Genomic DNA, 20,108 nt, shown 5'->3' with positions numbered 1-20,108 from the left:
ATGTAGTATTTTTGTTGTTTCTTTAACACGTCTAGTATTTTATTTTCCTTATTTCAAACTGCCACACACACGGACTAAAAGCTGAATGGAATAACTTCTTTTTGCATTATTTAAAGGAGCACTGTGTCACGCTGCTTGTCTCCACAGTACCATATCAACTTAACCGTCTTTCATTTCATTTCATTATTCAAATATAGGAGTTTTTATTGCCCCTTTAAACTGTAAAACATGAAATAACACTGCAGAAGTATCTGAAATATTACAAAGAAATACTTGCCTTTTTGACCTGTTCAGAGCCACAGAACGAGAAAAGAAGAGAAAGCAGCATTAGATGAAAGGCAGCGAGACAAAGGGTGATAAATGCATCGTTCATGTGACAGATATTATAACGGCCTGTAAATATTTCCCACAGTGCGTCACAAGGATTCTGGGTAATAGGAGATGATATGGAGGAGACCGAATGATGATGAGGACCAAATGCCTCTGCTCTGGATCTGATCGAATTAAACTGTACGTGGTTCTTGTCTCGTAAATGACATGACGGGCGTTTCAAACATCACTCAGGAGATTCTGGACGATCCCTGATCAAACTGTCCCATCGTGCTGATGTTTAGGCCACTGAACCTTGGTTTTGAATATAAGTTGTGAAGAATGAAACATTTGGAAATAATGAAAAGTACTGTAGGCGGCCAAAAATACTGCAGCGCCACTAATGAGTATTCCACTATAATCAGCAATAATCATGTTTGAATAGTTAACTTGTCAAACTAATATTTCTATTGTACAATTAGACATTACAAATGAAAAAACAAAGATTACTAGATAGAGAATATTTATGAATATAGTGCATTATTGATACATGAGAAAATGTTAATTCTTTTTTTGACATTTTGATTGAATATAAAAGTTATTTTCGTATGTGTTTTAGTCTTTTTAGGCCAGTTAATGAATAAAATAATATTTTTTTTATAGTCGGCTAGTCACGATTTGCCAATTGACCGTTGCAGCCATACAAAATATGTAAAAAAATAAATAAATACATAAATTAATCATCATATTAAATGCAAAGAAATATAAATCATAGTTAATTTGTTATTAATTATGACTTAAGGATTGTCTTTGCTGACATTACAAATGAAAAAACAAAGATTACTAGATAGAGAATATTTATGAATATAGTGCATTATTGATACATGAGAAAATGTTAATTATTTTTTTGACATTTTGATTGAATATAAAAGTTATTTTCGTATGTGTTTTAGTCTTTTTAGGCCAGTTAATGAATAAAATAATATTTTTTGTATAGTCGGCTAGTCACGATTTGCCAATTGACCGTTGCAGCCATACAAAATATGTAAAAAATAAATAAATACATAAATTAATCATCATATTAAATGCAAAGAAATATAAATCATAGTTAATTTGTTATTAATTATGACTTAAGGATTGTCTTTGCTGATAGGCCTTATTCAGTTTTTTCTTAATGATTAGCAAATAGTTTGTAATTGATTTAAAAAAAAGAAGGTAAGTCTTATGGTAAGGTTTTTTGTTGTTTATGATTAGTAAATGAGCATTAAGCATTGTTAATGTTTTTTAGATATGTATTATTGTAAAGTAAGTATAAAGCATTACCACAGCCGATAATAAAAATATGTTTTAAAAAAGTATTGAAAGAATTTTGTGGATTTTCTGTATTTATTTGCAGAACCGTAACAAACAATAAAACTCTGATTGAAAGAACGTATGAGGTTTAACAGTGTGATTTACCGTAGGACTTCTCCAGCGCTGTGGTAAAACGTGCATTTGCTGTGGCTCCGATTTAACGCACTGCTGCTGACTGACGACTCGTAAATGACATGACAGGATTACGACCCTCACTCTTGAACCATGTGCACATTTCTGGACGATGCCTTTATGGAGTTTAGCAGTGTACTTCTGCTAAAACTATTACAGAGCACGGCTGACTTCACTTTGAGACTCACAGGTGGGAGGGGCCCAGTGGAGGCGGAGTTTGCTTATCTATTTCGACAGAAAACTAGGGCTACAAGATATAGTGCAAACAAATCCAAGTCACAATTTAAATAGTCACAGTTAAGTAACATATTTCCCTTTGTTTACAACAAATTACTTGTCTTATTATCCAAAAACTTCTATAAACAGAGTTAGGGTTGTGAATATGGAGAATCATTCAAAAATGTTTATCTGAGAACCTTAATCAGTCTCAGAACTGTTGGTTTTAATGGTAGAGAATTTTAAATGTTCAATAAAAAGTATATGATGATTTATCAGGAAGCCTGAGTGCTGTGTGTTGTTGTGTGTTGTATTTAAGTGTGAAAAATCTTCATAAAATATGACGACACTTCATAATAACTATACTTATTCCTGTCTTAGTAAAGCATGAACAAAGACTCAATTCATAGTGAACAAATGGTTTATTAAGAATGATTCAGGATTAGTAATCACTTCATTAATACTCTAACCCTAATTCCATGCCTTAACCCTAACCTTAGTTAAGTAGTTACTAAACCTGAAACAAGCTTAATAAACTACATGTTCATTACAAATTAAGTATTTTTCCCACGCTTTGTTAAGGGAAATTTAAGTGTAGTTATTATAAAGTGGTACCAAAAATATATAAAGAAAATAAATCAATAAAAATCTCTAAATCCTCTATTTGTTAGCGTCATATTATAGCCATGCAGCTAATTTCCATTTCAAAACGGTTCACTTCCCATTGTTACCAGCAGAGTCCATCAGACACATTATCGATATTGCTGGTATAAATTCCATGAACATTATTTTCGTTCATAAAATGTGAAACTTCAATGCAAAGGAGCCAAGTCACATTTATCGTCTTGACATTAAACGTCACGCGCTGGACTCATTAATCTCCGTGTCTTGTGATCAAAGTACGAGCTGCATAAAACATCTCCATAAGTCATTCATTACCTGTCTGACTAGTCATCAGTTTGAGTGAAAAATGGCCGCGCAAACACAGAACAATGCATTAAAGCCAGAGAGAAGCAGAGTACTTGCCCCAGGTTGATGCTGTCAAATCCACAGATCAGGAAAAAAAGAAAGAGAAAAGATGAGAAGAAAGGATCAGATTAGAGAGTAAAGATAGTCCTGTACTGATGTTAAACAGTTCCCAAGATATCAAACATTTTCTATTTGCACAAAAGAACAATTCCTCTCAAATATTGTTCACAAATCGGTCTAATCTTGGTGAGAACTTCTTCTTCGCCAAGATAATCCAGCTCCGGATGCTCATTAAAAGGTCAATTGTTCAGTTGTGGGGGGGGGGGGGGTCAGACTCTGGAGTGATCACCCTCCATCATGCAGTGTTGATCGGGTCGTTGGTCGTTGATCGTGGCCTGTGGAATACTGGAACTCCTCTTCAATGGCTGAGCGAAGATGCTGGACACAACTGGAACGCGCCGAAGATGCTGGACACAACTGGAACGCGCCGAAGATGCTGGACACAACTGGAACGCGCCGAAGATGCTGGACACAACTGGAACGCGCCGAAGATGCTGGACACAACTGGAACGCGCCGAAGATGCTGGACACAACTGGAACGCGCCGAAGATGCTGGACACAACTGGAACGCGCCGAAGATGCTGGACACAACTGGAACGCGCCGAAGATGCTGGACACAACTGGAACGCGCCGAAGATGCTGGACACAACTGGAACGCGCCGAAGATGCTGGACACAACTGGAACGCGCCGAAGATGCTGGACACAACTGGAACGCGCCGAAGATGCTGGACACAACTGGAACGCGCCGAAGATGCTGGACACAACTGGAACGCGCCGAAGATGCTGGACACAACTGGAACGCGCCGAAGATGCTGGACACAACTGGAACGCGCCGAAGATGCTGGACACAACTGGAACGCGCCAATCCAGAGCATCCAAAAACATGCTCTGTTTCCTTGAGTGTGCCGACCATGAACAAACTGGGAAACATCTACAGATCCTTAGCACACGGGGCCACTACAACATGGGGTGATGGCTGTGGATGAAGGGCCCCAGGATCTCGTCACTGGAGCTCTTTGCATTCAAAGCGGCATCAATAAAATGTGTGTGTTCATTTTCCATAACATCCGCTTGCCCATACCATAACCCCGCCACCAGAACGGACCATTCGATCCACAACGTTGAAGTCATCTATGAAGTCAGTCACGACGACCAACTGCAGTCAAGAGAGACCCTGATGAGGACGAGGAGCTGGTTCCTGAGACAGTTCCTGACAGTTTGTGCAGAAGTTCTTTGGTTATGCAAACCGATTGTTGCAGCAGCTGTCCAGGGTTCTATCTTAAACATGAAGGTGCTGGATGTGGAAGTCCTGGGCTGGTGTGCTTACACATAATCTGCATCGTGAGGCCGGTTGGATGTACCACCAAACTCTGCAACGCCTTATGGTAAGGGGACGGACATTCAGCGTACGGGCGACTGGACATTACTGCAGTCAGCATGCCGATCGCACGCTCCCTCAAAACTTGCATCATCTGTGGTGTTGTGTCCTCTTATTGTGGCCAGCCTAAGGCACACCTGTACATGTTCACGCCGTCCCATCAGCATCTTGGTAGGATCAGAGGTGGGATGGATTATCTCGGCAAAGGTGTAGGGCGAAGTGCTCACCAACACAGATTTGTGAACAGAATTTGTGAGAAAAGTGTCATTTGCATTTACAGGAAAAGTTAGATATCCTCAAGTTCAGCTCATGGAAAAACAGGAGAAAAAACAAAAGTGATTATTTCCTTTCTTTTGAACGTGTGAGATCTAATTTTAAGTCTTGTCTTTAAGGTAAATGAAAGGTTTTATATAGATTGGCTGCTTATAAGTCCATTGCAACTAACTGAGTAGTGATGGAGGTAAAGATGTGAAAAGAGAAGATAGAAGGAACGAGAGGAGAGAGAGAAACACATGTAAACAGAGATAGGGAGAGAGAGAGAGACAAACGGAGAGTGAAAGAATAGTTACATATATAGACAGAAAAAGAATGAGCGAGAGAGATATGGACGTATAAAAAAAGAAAGAGACAGACGGAAAAAGATGAAGAGAGAGATGAGTCAGAGAGAAAGAGTGAGAGAGATCAATAGATAGAGTGACAGAGAAAGAAAAGCTAAATGGGGAAAAAAAGAGAGGAATAGACACCTGGATAGAGGGAAACAGAAAGACATTGAGAGATAAGTAGATGACGATGATGAAGATAGACAAAGAGAGAGAGAGAGAGAGAGAGAGAGAGAGGGAGGGAGGGAGGGAGGGAGAGAGAGAGAGAGAGAGAGAGAGAGAGGGAGAGAGAGGGAGGGAGAGAGAGAGAGAGAGAGAGGGAGAGAGAGACAGGGAGAGAGAGAGAGACAAATGTGAATTTTTTTAAGCAATGGACCAACACATTTTAAGTTGAATTATTTTTGGATGAAATTGGTATGGATCTTTCTGTATGAGACTGACATTGAGTTAGACATTTTAGAATTGTCCAGACAATTGTTACTTTTGTTGTTGTTGTTGTTGTTACAATTGTGCTGTGTTTTCCTGCTACATCTCTATGGTTACTTCACCCTGGACTTACCCATGGCCTGTTGAATGTCGTTCCCGATCCTGGCCTGAATGAAGTGTTCACTGTATCTGGGAAGAACCAGGGCCAAGCTGTGAAGAGAGATATAAAGAGGTTAGAGCTGTCACCTCACTACAAGAAGGTCCCAGGTCCCAGGTGTTCTCGTGTCCACATAGAAACGATCTGATGTCATATTACAGTGGCGTGCAGTGACTTTTGTGGATGGGCAAGCAGACCTGGGCTGTTCATCAATGTTTAGTGGATAATTAAAAGGCGATAAAAACTTGAACAGAGTCTTAGCTACAAACACAGACTTGTCTCTAAAAGATAGTTTTTAAGTCTGTTTGTTGAGACCTGGCGCTGCTGTTGCTTCCCTTCTCCTCTGCACATGCTCAGTCAGGGCAAAACCTGCAAACATCCTTGATTCCCACAGGTTTATTCAGTGTGGTTTGAGCTCAGATCCATGGGTTTGTCCCCAGAGCACATGTGCAGACCTCTAAAAGCTGCTGTGTGCTCTGGTTCTAAAGTTTATGTTAGAGAGCGGAGCATGAACGATCCTCTGGACACGGCTGAACAGCTGCAGGAGAAGAAGAACCATGCTTCCTGCAGTACTGCCCAGAGGCCACTCAAATACATTGTAACGGGCTTATTTTAATATATTTTAGAACAATTCATATATAGTTGTGATACACAACAAATGTAATATTGGCCAAACACTGATTGCCCTGATCACAAGCCACTGCTATATTGTGTATTGTTCGATCCCGAGAGTTTGTCCCTCTCAGTTTTAACCCTTGGTAATGACCATTCAGATCAGAGAGAAGACACAGAGGTTTGTTTCAAACTGGTTTTAGTTGGAAGAACAATGTGGGCTCATTCCTCTTGACTGGATCATCAGAACCAAAACACCAACTTGACCATTATGTATTACAAGGCTTTGCCTCTGGGCATAAAGGTCCACGACATGCCACAGCATTTGAAACACTGGGATCTGCCACTGAAGCAGAATAAGACTAGGACTACACTAGCACCAACCGGGTCTGGACCAGGACTAACTGGATTGGAACTAGGATTAACCCAGCAGCTCTAGACTAGGACAAAAAGCAGTAAACAAGATCAAATCTGCTTTGTATTTGGATGTTGGAGATGGGGGGATTGCAGATAACTTTACCTGGAATGTTCCACAATGTGGCTTAAACATAATGTACCTATTTATCACTTCATTACAGGCATTTTTATTGCTGAAATACCTTGACTCATTTAATGCCATACTGTGGAACAATCCAGGCAAAGCACTAACATCTCCAGATAACACAGTACACCTTTTAGAATAATTATCAAAACAAGCAATATTTGATTTGACCACGTTTACCTCATATCTGGAGATACTTTTGATAAATATTCTTCATACTCTGGACCTATTCATTGCACTTGTTTTATTTACTCAATCCCGCTTGAAATAAAATATGTTGTTAAAAATAAATATGCAGCTTTCTTTTATCATTCCTTTAGTTTGTGTTTTGTGGATTGCCTTTCAAACCACAGATCAATAAACCTATAAATATGATTGTACCTGACATTATTTCAGTAAAAGCAGTCAGCAATATCAGGAACTACAGTGACCCCTGTTGGTTCAACACGTGTACTCCATCAGATACATGTTCAGAATGAGAGTGAAATACAAGAACAATCTCACTTTTATTCAGCACTTTCTTTGCACAAGGCGCTCTCCAAAGCTGTTCAAATGAGACGTGGCTATCAGGCCTTTTCATGGAAGACATATCTGCACTTTTTAATGTGAAACGGATCTATTCAGGTGGATGAGTATTACCCAGACGGTGAAGACATTTGCATTTTTATTCAAGATCAGTGAGTCATGCTGATGGAATTTGAGTTTATGAAGTTATCGAAAATCCAACTTTTACCACTTTACCATAAGAGAACTTCTCACCTGTAGTCGGTGCCATTGACCGGGGCCCATGTGTAAGTCCGGACTCCTCGGTCTATGTACCTCTGTATAAAAGACAGAGCATATTATGTTCCATTCAGTTAAACGATAGAGTTCAAGAGTCACAACTGTCGTAGTTTCCCTAAAAGCTCATTTTTTTTCACATAAGAGAATATCTACATTTGACACCAATTGTTTAGCAGTTATAACTTATAAAACACGCAAATTTAAATTCAGGGAGTCCCTGATTATTAAACAGTGAAAGGGCATTCGCCTCAAGATCAGAAATATGATATTTCCATTGCATAATGCATCTAACATCATCCAAAGCCAATTAATTACAGCAAGTGTTGTTTAAAGCCTTGGCCATGTCACACTTTATTAGAAGACATGTCTTAGGAGACGTCCTCCTGTAGCAGAGCTCTGGACCCAGAGCCAGGCACAAAGCACCAAAGAACTCCATGTGAGCGGGGACCCTGGGGGTCCTGAGCCAGTCAAACGTGCCTTCATTTGTTCAGGGTTGAACCACCATCGCACAGCCAACACGTCCCCAGTGTGTGACCCATCGAATGTTTTATAATTAGATGCAGACAAAGTGCTGCTCTCTCTTCGTACTACTTGGTATGAAGGTTCCCCAGCGTTAATTCTCTTCAGATTGAGAGTGAAAACATTTTAAAAATACATCGTATTTGAAGTGATTTTGAACTAGATGGACGTGTCTTACCTCGTCCTGGCTCTTGACCAGAGTGTTGATGGTGCGCTCGCCTGTCTCTCCGTCAATCATGGTCTTCCTGATCTATTACAGAGACACAGAACAGCGCTGGAGCCTCTTCACGCTCTACTTGTTGTACTGTATAAAGCGATCATGTAAACCATTCACTACCTGACAGAGTACTTGTTTTGTTTTAAAATGGTGATCATACAAATTACAGAGACAGGGACATTTAAAATATGAACTATTTTGAAAACATGGCATATCAAGCCACTCAGTTTGAGTCTCTTCTGGGCTTCACTTTACCTCCACCTTGATGTCATTCTCCAGCTCAGCGTCCAGAAAGTCCAACGTCACCGGCTCCTGGAATTTTGGATTCTGCGGCGACAAAAGGTGAAAAACTTAGGAGAAAACAGTTCTAAATCAGGTCTAAAACAAGACTAAACCAGGTCTAAAACAAGTCTAAAACAAGACTAAACCAGGTCTAAAGCCGGACTAAAGCACGACTAAACCAGGACTAAAATAGGACTAAACCAGGTCTAAAGCCGGACTAAAGCACAACTAAACCAGGACTAAAACAGGTCTAAAGCCGGACTAAAGCACATCTAAACCAGGACTAAAATAGGACTAAACCAGGTCTAAAGCAGGTCTAAAGCAGGACTAAAGAAGGTCTAAAGCCGGACTAAAGCACAACTAAACCAGGACTAAAATAGGACTAAACCAGGTCTAAAGCAGGTCTAAAGCAGGACTAAAGAAGGTCTAAAACCAGACTAAACCAGGTCTAAAGCCGGACTAAACCACGACTAAACCAGGACTAAAACAGGACTAAAGCAGGTCTAAAGCCGTCCAGACATCCAGAGACATTCAGAGACATTCAGAGACATCCAGAGACATTCAGAGACATCCAGAGACATTCAGAGACATTCAGAGACATTCAGAGACATCAAGAGATATTAAGAGACATCCAGAGACGTACAGAGACGTTCAGAGACATCCAGAGATATTCAGAGACATCCAGAGACATTCATAGACATCCAGAGAAATTCACAGACATCCAGAGACATTCAGAGACATCCAGAGACACCCAGATACATTCAGAGACATACATAAACATTCAGAGACATCCAGAGACATTCAGAGACATCCAGAGACATCCAGAGACATTCAGAGACATCCAGAGACAGCCAGAGACATCCAGAGACATTCTAAAAACATTCAGAGACATCAAGAAACATTCAGAGACATCCAGATACATTCAGAGACATCCAGAGATATTCAGAGACATCCAGAGACATCCAAAGACATTCAGAGATATTCTAAAAACATTCAGAGACATCAAGAAACATTCAGAGACATCCAGAGACATTCAGAGACATCCAGAGACATTCAGAGACACCTAGAGACATTCAGAAACAGCCAGAGACATTCAGAGACATCCAAAGACATTCAGAGACACCCAGAGACATTCAGAGACATTCAGAAACAGCCAGAGACATTCAGAGACATTCTCGAAACATTCAGAGACATACAGAAACATTCAGAGACATCAAGAGACATTCAGAGACATACAGAAACATTCAGAGACATCCAGAGACATTCAGAGACATCCAGAAACATTCAGAGGCATCCAGAGACATTCAGAGACATTCTAGAAACATTCAGAGACATCCAGAAACATTCAGAGACATCCAGAAACATTCAGAGACATACAGAGACATTCAGAGACATACAGAGACTTCCAGAGACATCCAGAGACATTCAGAGACATTCAGAGACATTCAGAGATATTCAGAGACATCCAGAGACATTCAGAGACATTCAGAGACATCCAGAGACATCCAGAGACATTCATAGACATCCAGAGACATACAGAGACATTCACAGACATCCAGAGATATTCAGAGACATCCAGAAACATCCAGAGACATCCAGAGACATCCAGAGACATACAGAAACATTCAGAGACATACAGAAACATTCAGAGACATTCAGAGACATCCAGAGACATCCAGAGACATTCAGAGACATCCAGAGACATTCAGAGACATCCAGAGACATCCAGAGACATTCAGAGACATTCAGAGACATCCAGAGACACCCAGAGACATTCAGAGACATTCATAGACATCCAAAGACATTCAGAGAAATCCAGAGACATCCAGAGACATTCAGAGACATCCAGAGACATTCAGAGACATCCAGAGACACCCAGAGACATTCAGAGACATACATAAACATTCAGAGACATCCAGAGACATTCAGAGACATCCAGAGACATCCAGAGACATTCAGAGACATCCAGAGACAGCCAGAGACATCCAGAGACATCCAGAGACATCCAGAGACATTCAGAGACATCCAGAGACAGCCAGAGACATCCAGAGACATACAGAGACATTCAGAGACATCCAGAGACATTCAGAGACATCCAGAGACATCTAGAGACATTCAGAGACATCCAGAGAAATTCAGAGACATCCAGAGACATTCAGAGACATCCAGAGACATCCAAAGACATTCAGATATATTCTAAAAACATTCAGAGACATCAAGAAACATTCAGGGAAATCCAGAGACATTCAGAGACATCTAGAGACATTCAGAGATATTCTAAAAACATTCAGAGACATCAAGAAACATTCAGAGACATCCAAAGACATTCAGAGACATCCAGAGACATCCAAAGACATTCAGAGATATTCTAAAAACATTCAGAGACATCAAGAAACATTCAGAGACATCCAGAGACATTCAGAGACATCTAGAGACATTCAGAGACACCCAGAGACATTCAGAATTAGCCAGAGACATTCAGAGACATCCAAAGACATTCAGAGACATCCAGAGACATTCAGAGACATTCAGAAACATTCAGAAACAGCCAGAGACATTCAGAGACATCCAGAGACATTCAGAAAAAATCTAGAAACATTCAGAGACATCCAGAAACATTCAGAGACATCCAGAGACATTCAGAGACATTCAGAGACATTCTAGAAACATTCAGAGACATCCAAAAACATTCAGAGACATCCAGAAACACTCAGAGACATCCAGAGACATTCAGAGACATACAGAGACATTCAGAGACATTCAGAGAAATCCAGAAACATTCAGAGACATCCAGAGACATTCAGAGACATTCAGAGACATCCAGAGACATTCAGAGACATCCAGAGACATTCAGAGACATTCAGAGACATTCAGAGACATCAAGAGATATTCAGAGACATCCAGAGACATACAGAGACGTTCAGAGACATCCAGAGATATTCAGAGACATCCAGAGACATTCATAGACATCCAGAGACACCCAGAGACATTCAGAGACATACATAAACATTCAGAGACATCCAGAGACATTCAGAGACATCCAGAGACATCCAGAGACATTCAGAGACATCCAGAGACAGCCAGAGACATCCAGAGACATTCTAAAAACATTCAGAGACATCAAGAAACATTCAGAGACATCCAGATACATTCAGAGACATCCAGAGATATTCAGAGACATCCAGAGACATCCAAAGACATTCGGAGATATTCTAAAAACATTCAGAGACATCAAAAAACATTCAGAGACATCCAGAGACATTCAGAGACATCCAGAGACATTCAGAGACACCTAGAGACATTCAGAAACAGCCAGAGACATTCAGAGACATCCAAAGACATTCAGAGACACCCAGAGACATTCAGAGACATTCAGAAACAGCCAGAGACATTCAGAGACATTCTCGAAACATTCAGAGACATACAGAAACATTCAGAGACATCAAGAGACATTCAGAGACATACAGAAACATTCAGAGACATCCAGAGACATCCAGAGATATTCTAGAAACATTCAGAGACATCCAAAAACATTCAGAGACATCCAGAAAAAATCAGAGACATCCAGAGACATTCAGAGACATCCAGAGACATCCAGAGACATCCAGAGACATTCAGAGACATCCAGAGAGATTCAGAGACATCCAGAGACATTCAGAGATATCAAGAGACATTCAGAGACATTCAGAGACATCCAGAGACCTTCAGAGACATACAGAGACAGCCAGAGACATTCAGACATCCAGAGATATTCAGAGACATCCAGAGACATTCATAGACATACAGAGACATACAGAGACATCCAGAGACATTCAGAGACATCCAGAGACATTCAGAGACATCCAGAGACAGCCAGAGACATTCAGAGACATCCAGAGACATTCAGAGACATCCAGAGACATTCAGAGACATCCAGAGACATCCAAAGACATTCAGAGACATTCTAAAAACATTCAGAGACATCAAGAAACATTCAGAGACATCCAGATACATTCAGAGACATCCAGAGACATTCAGAGACATCCAGAGACATCCAGAGACATCCAAAGACATTCAGAGATATTCTAAAAACATTCAGAGACATCAAGAGACATTCAGAAACAGCCAGAGACGTTCAGAGACATCCAGAGACATCCAGAAACATTCAGAGACATCCAGAGACATTCAGAGACATCCAGAGACATTCTAGAAACATTCAGAGACATCCAAAAACATTCAGAGACATCCAGAAACATTCAGAGACATCCAGAGACATTCAGAGACATACAGAGACATCCAGAGACATACAGAGACATTCAGAGACATCCAGAGACATCCAGAGACATTCAGAGATATTCTAAAAACATTCAGAGACATCAAGAGACATTCAGAAACAGCCAGAGACATTCAGAGACATCCAGAGACATTTAGAGACATTCTCGAAACATTCAGAGACATACAGAAACATTCAGAGACATCCAGAGACATTCAGAGACATCCAGAAACATTCAGAGACATCCAGAGACATTCAGAGACATCCAGAGACATTCTAGAAACATTCAGAGACATCCAAAAACATTCAGAGACATCCAGAAACATTCAGAGACATCCAGAGACATTCAGAGACATACAGACACATCCAGAGACATACAGAGACATCCAGAGACATCCAGAGACATTCAGAGACATTCAGAGACATCCAGAGACATTCAGAGACATACATAAACATTCAGAGACATCCAGAGACATTCAGAGACATCCAGAGACATCCAGAGACATCCAGAGACATTCAGAGACATTCAGAGACATCCAGAGACATCCAGAGACATTCAGAAACATCCAGAGACATCCAGAGACATGCAGAGACATTCAGAGACATCCAGAGACATCCAGAGACATGCAGAGACATTCAGAGACATCCAGAGACATCCAGAGACATGCAGAGACATTCAGAGACATCCAGAGACATCCAGAGACATGCAGAGACATTCAGAGACATCCAGAGACATCCAGAGACATCCAGAGACATGCAGAGACATTCAGAGACATCCAGAGACATCCAGAGACATGCAGTGACATCCAGAGACAGCCAGAGACATCTAGAGATATTCAGATACATCCAGAGACATTCAGAGACATTCAGAGACATCCAGAGACATTCAGAGACATTCAGAGACATCCAGAGACATCCAGAGACATTCAGAGACATACAACAACATTCAGAGACATTCAGAGGCATCCAGAGACATCCAGAGACATTCAGAGACATCCAGAGACATTCAGAGACATCCAGAGACATTCAGAGACATACAACAACATTCAGAGACATGCAGAGACATCCAGAGGCATTCAGAGACATCCAGAGACATTCAGAGACATACAACAACATTCAGATTCATGCAGAGACATCCAGAGGCTTTCAGAGACATCCAGAGACATTCAGAGACATCCAGAGACAGCCAGAGACATCCAGAGACATTCAGAGACATACAACAACATTCAGAGACATCCAGAGACATCCAGAGACATGCAGAGACATTCAGAGACATCCAGAGACATCCAGAGACATGCAGAGACATTCAGAGACATCCAGAGGCATCCAGAGACATCCAGAGACATGCAGAGACATTCAGAGACATCCAGAGACATCCAGAGACATGCAGTGACATCCAGAGACAGCCAGAGATATTCAGAGACATCCAGAGACATTCAGAGACATTCAGAGACATCCAGAGACATTCAGAGACATTCAGAGACATCCAGAGACATCCAGAGACATTCAGAGACATACAACAACATTCAGAGACATTCAGAGGCATCCAGAGACATCCAGAGACATTCAGAGACATCCAGAGACATTCAGAGACATCCAGAGACATTCAGAGACATACAACAACATTCAGAGACATGCAGAGACATCCAGAGGCATTCAGAGACATCCAGAGACATTCAGAGACATACAACAACATTCAGAGACATGCAGAGACATCCAGAGGCATTCAGAGACATCCAGAGACATTCAGAGACATCCAGAGACAGCCAGATACATCCAGAGACATTCAGAGACATACAACAACATTCAGAGACATCCAGAGACATCCAGAGACATTCAGAGACATTCAGAGACATCCAGAGACATCCAGAGACATGCAGAGACATTCAGAGACATCCAGAGACATCCAGAGACATTCAGAGACATCCAGAGACATCCAGAGACATGCAGAGACATTCAGAGACATCCAGAGACATCCAGAGACATGCAGAGACATCCAGAGACAGCCAGAGACATCCAGAGATATTCAGAGACATCCAGAGACATTCAGAGACATTCAGAGACATCCAGAGACATTCAGAGACATTCAGAGACATCCAGAGACATCCAGAGACATTCAGAGACATCCAGAGATATTCAGAGACATTCAGAGACATACAACAACATTCAGAGACATGCAGAGATATCCAGAGGCATTCAGAGACATCCAGAGACATTCAGAGACATCCAGAGACATCCAGAGACATCCAGAGATATCCAGAGACATTCAGAGACATCCAGAGACATCCAAAGACGTTCAGAGACATCCAGAGATATTCAGTGACATCCAGAGACATTCATAGACATCCAGAGACATTCAGAGACATTCAGAGACATCCAGAGACATTCACAGACATCCAGAGATATTCAGAGACATCCAGAGACATTCAGAGACATCCAGAGACATCCAGAGACATTCAGAGACATTCAGAGACATTCAGAGACATCCAGAGACATCCAGAGACATTCAGAGACATCCAGAGATATTCAGAGACATTCAGAGACATACAACAACATTCAGAGACATGCAGAGATATCCAGAGGCATTCAGAGACATCCAGAGACATTCAGAGACATCCAGAGACATCCAGAGACATCCAGAGATATCCAGAGACATTCAGAGACATCCAGAGACATCCAAAGAGTTCAGAGACATCCAGAGATATTCAGTGACATCCAGAGACATTCATAGACATCCAGAGACATTCAGAGACATTCAGAGACATCCAGAGACATTCACAGACATCCAGAGATATTCAGAGACATCCAGAGACATTCAGAGACATCCAGAGACATCCAGAGACATTCAGAGACATCCAGAGACATTCAGAGACATCCAGAGACATCCAGAGACATCCAGAGATATCCAGAGACATTCAGAGACATCCAGAGACATCCAAAGACGTTCAGAGACATCCAGAGATATTCAGTGACATCCAGAGACATTCATAGACATCCAGAGACATTCAGAGACATTCAGAGACATCCAGAGACATTCACAGACATCCAGAGATATTCAGAGACATCCAGAGACATTCAGAGACATCCAGAGACATCCAGAGACATTCAGAGACATTCAGAGACATTCAGAGACATTCAGAGACATCCAGAGACATCCAGAGACATTCAGAGACATCCAGAGATATTCAGAGACATTCAGAGACATACAACAACATTCAGAGACATGCAGAGATATCCAGAGGCATTCAGAGACATCCAGAGACATTCAGAGACATCCAGAGACATCCAGAGACATCCAGAGATATCCAGAGACATTCAGAGACATCCAGAGACATCCAAAGAGTTCAGAGACATCCAGAGATATTCAGTGACATCCAGAGACATTCATAGACATCCAGAGACATTCAGAGACATTCAGAGACATCCAGAGACATTCACAGACATCCAGAGATATTCAGAGACATCCAGAGACATTCAGAGACATCCAGAGACATCCAGAGACATTCAGAGACATTCAGAGACATCCAGAGACATTCAGAGACATACATAAACATTCAGAGACATCCAGAGACATTCAGAGACATCCAGAGACATTCAGAGACATCCAGAGACATCCAGAGACATCCAGAGACATGCAGAGACATTCAGAGACATCCAGAGACATCCAGAGACATTCAGAGACATTCAGAGACATCCAGAGACATTCAGAGACATACATAAACATTCAGAGACATCCAGAGACATTCAGAGACATCCAGAGACATCCAGAGACAGCCAGAGACATCCAGAGATATTCAGAGACATTCAGAGACATCCAGAGACATCCAGAGACATTCAGAGACAGCTCTCTATAAAAGCTCTGGATACATTAAACCCAGCGAGCCTAAACCAGAAGCGTCTCTGTTCTTATCGTCAGATGGTACAGGGTCAAATAGAGTTTGGATTAGATTTGTTGAATCCAATGATGAAAAATGAAATGTGTGTTTATAAAGTTTTCACACAAAGTACAGTCTAAGAAAAGACTTAAATCGGTGTATATTTCGATAAGAAACTGTATTTACCTTGTGTAAGTATTCATCTTTTGACTAAACGCATCTTTTGCACCGCTTCATGGGACTCGAGCAGTTTGTTTCTGCTCTGGTTTGAAGGCTTTGGGATCGAAAAGTTGAACTATTTTAGTTCATTTTGGTTTACTTTTTACTGATCATTAAAAATACCAGCCCTTTTAACCGATTGTGGAAGAGCATTGTGTTTCCGGGCCTTACTTTTGATGGAAGAGCGTGCAGAAAGAAGAGAGCAGAGGTGCGAGTAGCGGCTCAGTGTGAAAACGAAGACGGACAAATATAGAAATATAGGAAGATGGGTTAAACAGAATGTAAACTCAAACACAGAGCGAGAGAAGAGAAACACTGAGGAAGGAAAAGGTTGTGAGGGATTTACAGGTGTGGCAGGGCTAGCTACAGACTATAAAGGTCAGAGGTCAACTGTAACTCCCTCTTCCTGAGCAGGACTTATTTGTATGTTGAATAATTGTTTAAATGTATATTGTTTGCCTGTAAATCGTCTCGTCGCATATTGATGACATCACAGAGGGATCCTGTTTTGGAACTTATATCTTCAGAAACTGCAACTTCACAGATGTAAAATGATGATAAATATTTACCGCAGGTGTTTTACAACCACCTTTTACTGAGTTATAATTAGAAAAAATGGACTTGAATGTTATGGTTTTCATTCATGAACATCTGCACTGAAAGGTTCTGTATCTCATTTTTAAAAACACGGAAAACATTTGGATTGGCCCAAACTTAGACCATTCTGAATTATTTAAAGGGATGAGTTTTATAAGTGCTTTTCACAACTGTCAGTGGCCAGTAACACCGAGGTCTCATTTTGATCCTACCAGCTATTTTTTACAATATTTACAGCACTGGGGGGCTCTGCGCGCAGCAGACAGAGAAATGGGCGCGCACTCTGCCCGGGGCCGCGCAGGGACGGGGCGGCCCCATCACAGACTCCCGCAAGATTTTGACGAAAAATTGCTCCAAGCGCTCTTATCTTTTGACTTAATACCGCTTTATATATTTTCATTTAATGCCTAACTTGAATAGTGCTTGAATAGTACTTTCAGACAAAACTTTTTTTATTCCGTTTAGTCCAGACTAGTGTAGAATAAACACAGGGAAAGGGGAGAGGTCGGTGTCTAAAGCTAATACCATAGTATATCACACTATTTGAACACTTTATTTGTAACCTTTTTATGTCATAACTAGGCAATATGTATGAATAGAATATAACCTAATACAATTTCACACATTAAGATTCACTAAGTCAGATTGAAAATAGAGTTCCTCCCCAGCCTAGTCATGAGTGTCTGCGTTAGTACTTTTTCCCCATTATGAGTGTCTGAGTAATTCTTTAGACTTTATTCTTTAGAATTTTGTGACGGAGCCAGTCGAGCGAGCGAGCGAGCGAGCGAGAGAGAGAGAGAGAGAGAGAGAGAGAAAATTTGTGACATCACTCACAATACAACATATAGTGTCTGCGTGACGTCATCACGCGCAGACACTATATGTTCTTGTATTGTGGAGAGGGAGAGAGAGAGAGGTAGACTTTGTTCTTTAGGCTTTATTCTTTAGAATTTTGGGACGAAGCCAGGGGAGATGGAGGGAGAAGGAGAGACGCATACACTCCAGATTTTCTAGTGTATAATATGATCTATTCTACAATCTACAGCCCGTGGTTCTAAGGGTCCTTCTATAATACTGCATTCACTTTCTACAGTTTGATGATGGAGTGCGGGTATACGGTCACGCTCTGGAAGACTTAATGTTTCATAAAGAAATATACAAACTTATGATTGCGACACCAGAACAGTCTAGAATCTCTAGAGTTTAAAACTGAACTGGGACAAGTCAGAATTCTGTGGTGAAACACATTTTTTAACTGTACAAATGCAGATGTTTTGACCTGGTTTATGGTTCATATCTCTGCAATTACTAGGCCTATCTACATGAAACAAAAACTAGCACAAAGCTCAATTTCATCAAAGACAGGATTAAAAAATGTATTAAAATGTCAATAGCTTCAGATTTCAATTTACAATGTTATTATTCAACCAAAAAAAACTGATTGTTGCCAGTTGAAATGACTTTGAACCAGTGAAACAATCCCAAACAAATCATGATTAAGTTCAAAATTTATGGTTTGTGTTTTTATCTTTTCTTCTACCGTCAAATTGTAGAAAGTGGTGAACAGTCTATTTTCTTCGTCTCACCTCGTGGAACGTCACTGCGAACTTATCACTGACTCTGAGCCGCCTGTTCCGGATCCTCTTCTGGCACATTTATGGATGCAAATGAGCAGAAAAGTTACGCAATGCACCTTTAATCCGGCTATAATACTCGCTTTCAATTGCACAACTGTGAGTTCAATGACAAGCAGAGTTATTATCGAAGCCGTTTGAAGAATTTGTTTGAAATTTGAGCTGCCGGCAATACAAGATTAACCAGCATCTTGTTTTTTCTTTTAACTTAAACTTGTAAAGGAATACTTGATTATTTCAAACGAGGAATACGAATTTGAACTTGAATGCAAATATTATCAAAGCAAAGATGTGAACGGACTAAGCACGGAGCACATCTGACCGCAGGGCATTATCAAGCTCTTAAATTAAAAACGATCCGTGTGTTTTTGAGCTGAAAATCTGATTCACTGGGGCAGCTTCAAAGTGACATGTAAAGCGCTATAGCGGCCTCTAGTGGTCAGACTGAAAGAGTGCTACTACTACACATTATACTCAACATAGAAGTACACTAAGTACATACAGTACCAATACAAACTGAGAGGCTTCCCTTTGCCATAGTTCTAATTCACACAACATTTAGTTTCAGTTTGTGTAGAAACATTTATATATTTACGTTTTAAAAATCAAAGCTTAGAGGTGCATTTGGCATTTAACACATATTTCATAACATAAAGACCAGTTATGAAATAAATGCTAGATAGATTTCTGATGTCAAATATTGCTTAAAATATCAAATATTGTTTAAAAGTTCCTAGATAACACATTCTTCCTTCAGCAGGGTTGCTTCTCCACAGATCTGACCTGTAACTCGGCTTGGTCGCGCCGCCTACTTGTCTCCGGAGAGATAGAAGTTTAAAATCTGCATTATTTTTTATTGTTGTTGGCCTTAAAACATGCATAAACAAATTTGCGAAATAACTGATTATTTTCTGCGGCTCGGAGGGAGACAACCTTGTAAACGTGATTAAAGGAGACACAAAAGGCTTTTTTCAGGT

The 20,108-nt window shown here is 40.8% G+C and overlaps 1 protein-coding gene across 1 annotated transcript in view; it reads right to left on the bottom strand.

Moving 5' to 3' along the window:
- Nucleotides 1-20,108, bottom strand: part of LOC140348520 (voltage-dependent calcium channel subunit alpha-2/delta-1-like) — an 85,891-nt gene that overhangs the window by 42,677 nt on the left and 23,106 nt on the right. Inside the window, exons 9-15 of the mRNA XM_072434452.1 lie at nt 19,084-19,143; nt 8,528-8,599; nt 8,234-8,305; nt 7,513-7,574; nt 5,577-5,653; nt 3,033-3,048; nt 1,873-1,877 (exon numbers count right to left, since the gene is read on the bottom strand). Of these exons, the coding sequence (XP_072290553.1) occupies nt 1,873-1,877; nt 3,033-3,048; nt 5,577-5,653; nt 7,513-7,574; nt 8,234-8,305; nt 8,528-8,599; nt 19,084-19,143 (364 nt within the window). The remainder of the gene's footprint in view (nt 1-1,872; nt 1,878-3,032; nt 3,049-5,576; nt 5,654-7,512; nt 7,575-8,233; nt 8,306-8,527; nt 8,600-19,083; nt 19,144-20,108) is intronic.

The sequence above is a fragment of the Eucyclogobius newberryi genome, unplaced genomic scaffold (assembly GCF_026437365.1).
Source record: "Eucyclogobius newberryi isolate DKJ021-1_F unplaced genomic scaffold, fEucNew1.0.hap1 SCAF_7, whole genome shotgun sequence".
Classification (NCBI taxonomy): domain Eukaryota; kingdom Metazoa; phylum Chordata; class Actinopteri; order Gobiiformes; family Gobiidae; genus Eucyclogobius; species Eucyclogobius newberryi.
This window is presented reverse-complemented; position numbering and strand designations above follow the sequence as displayed.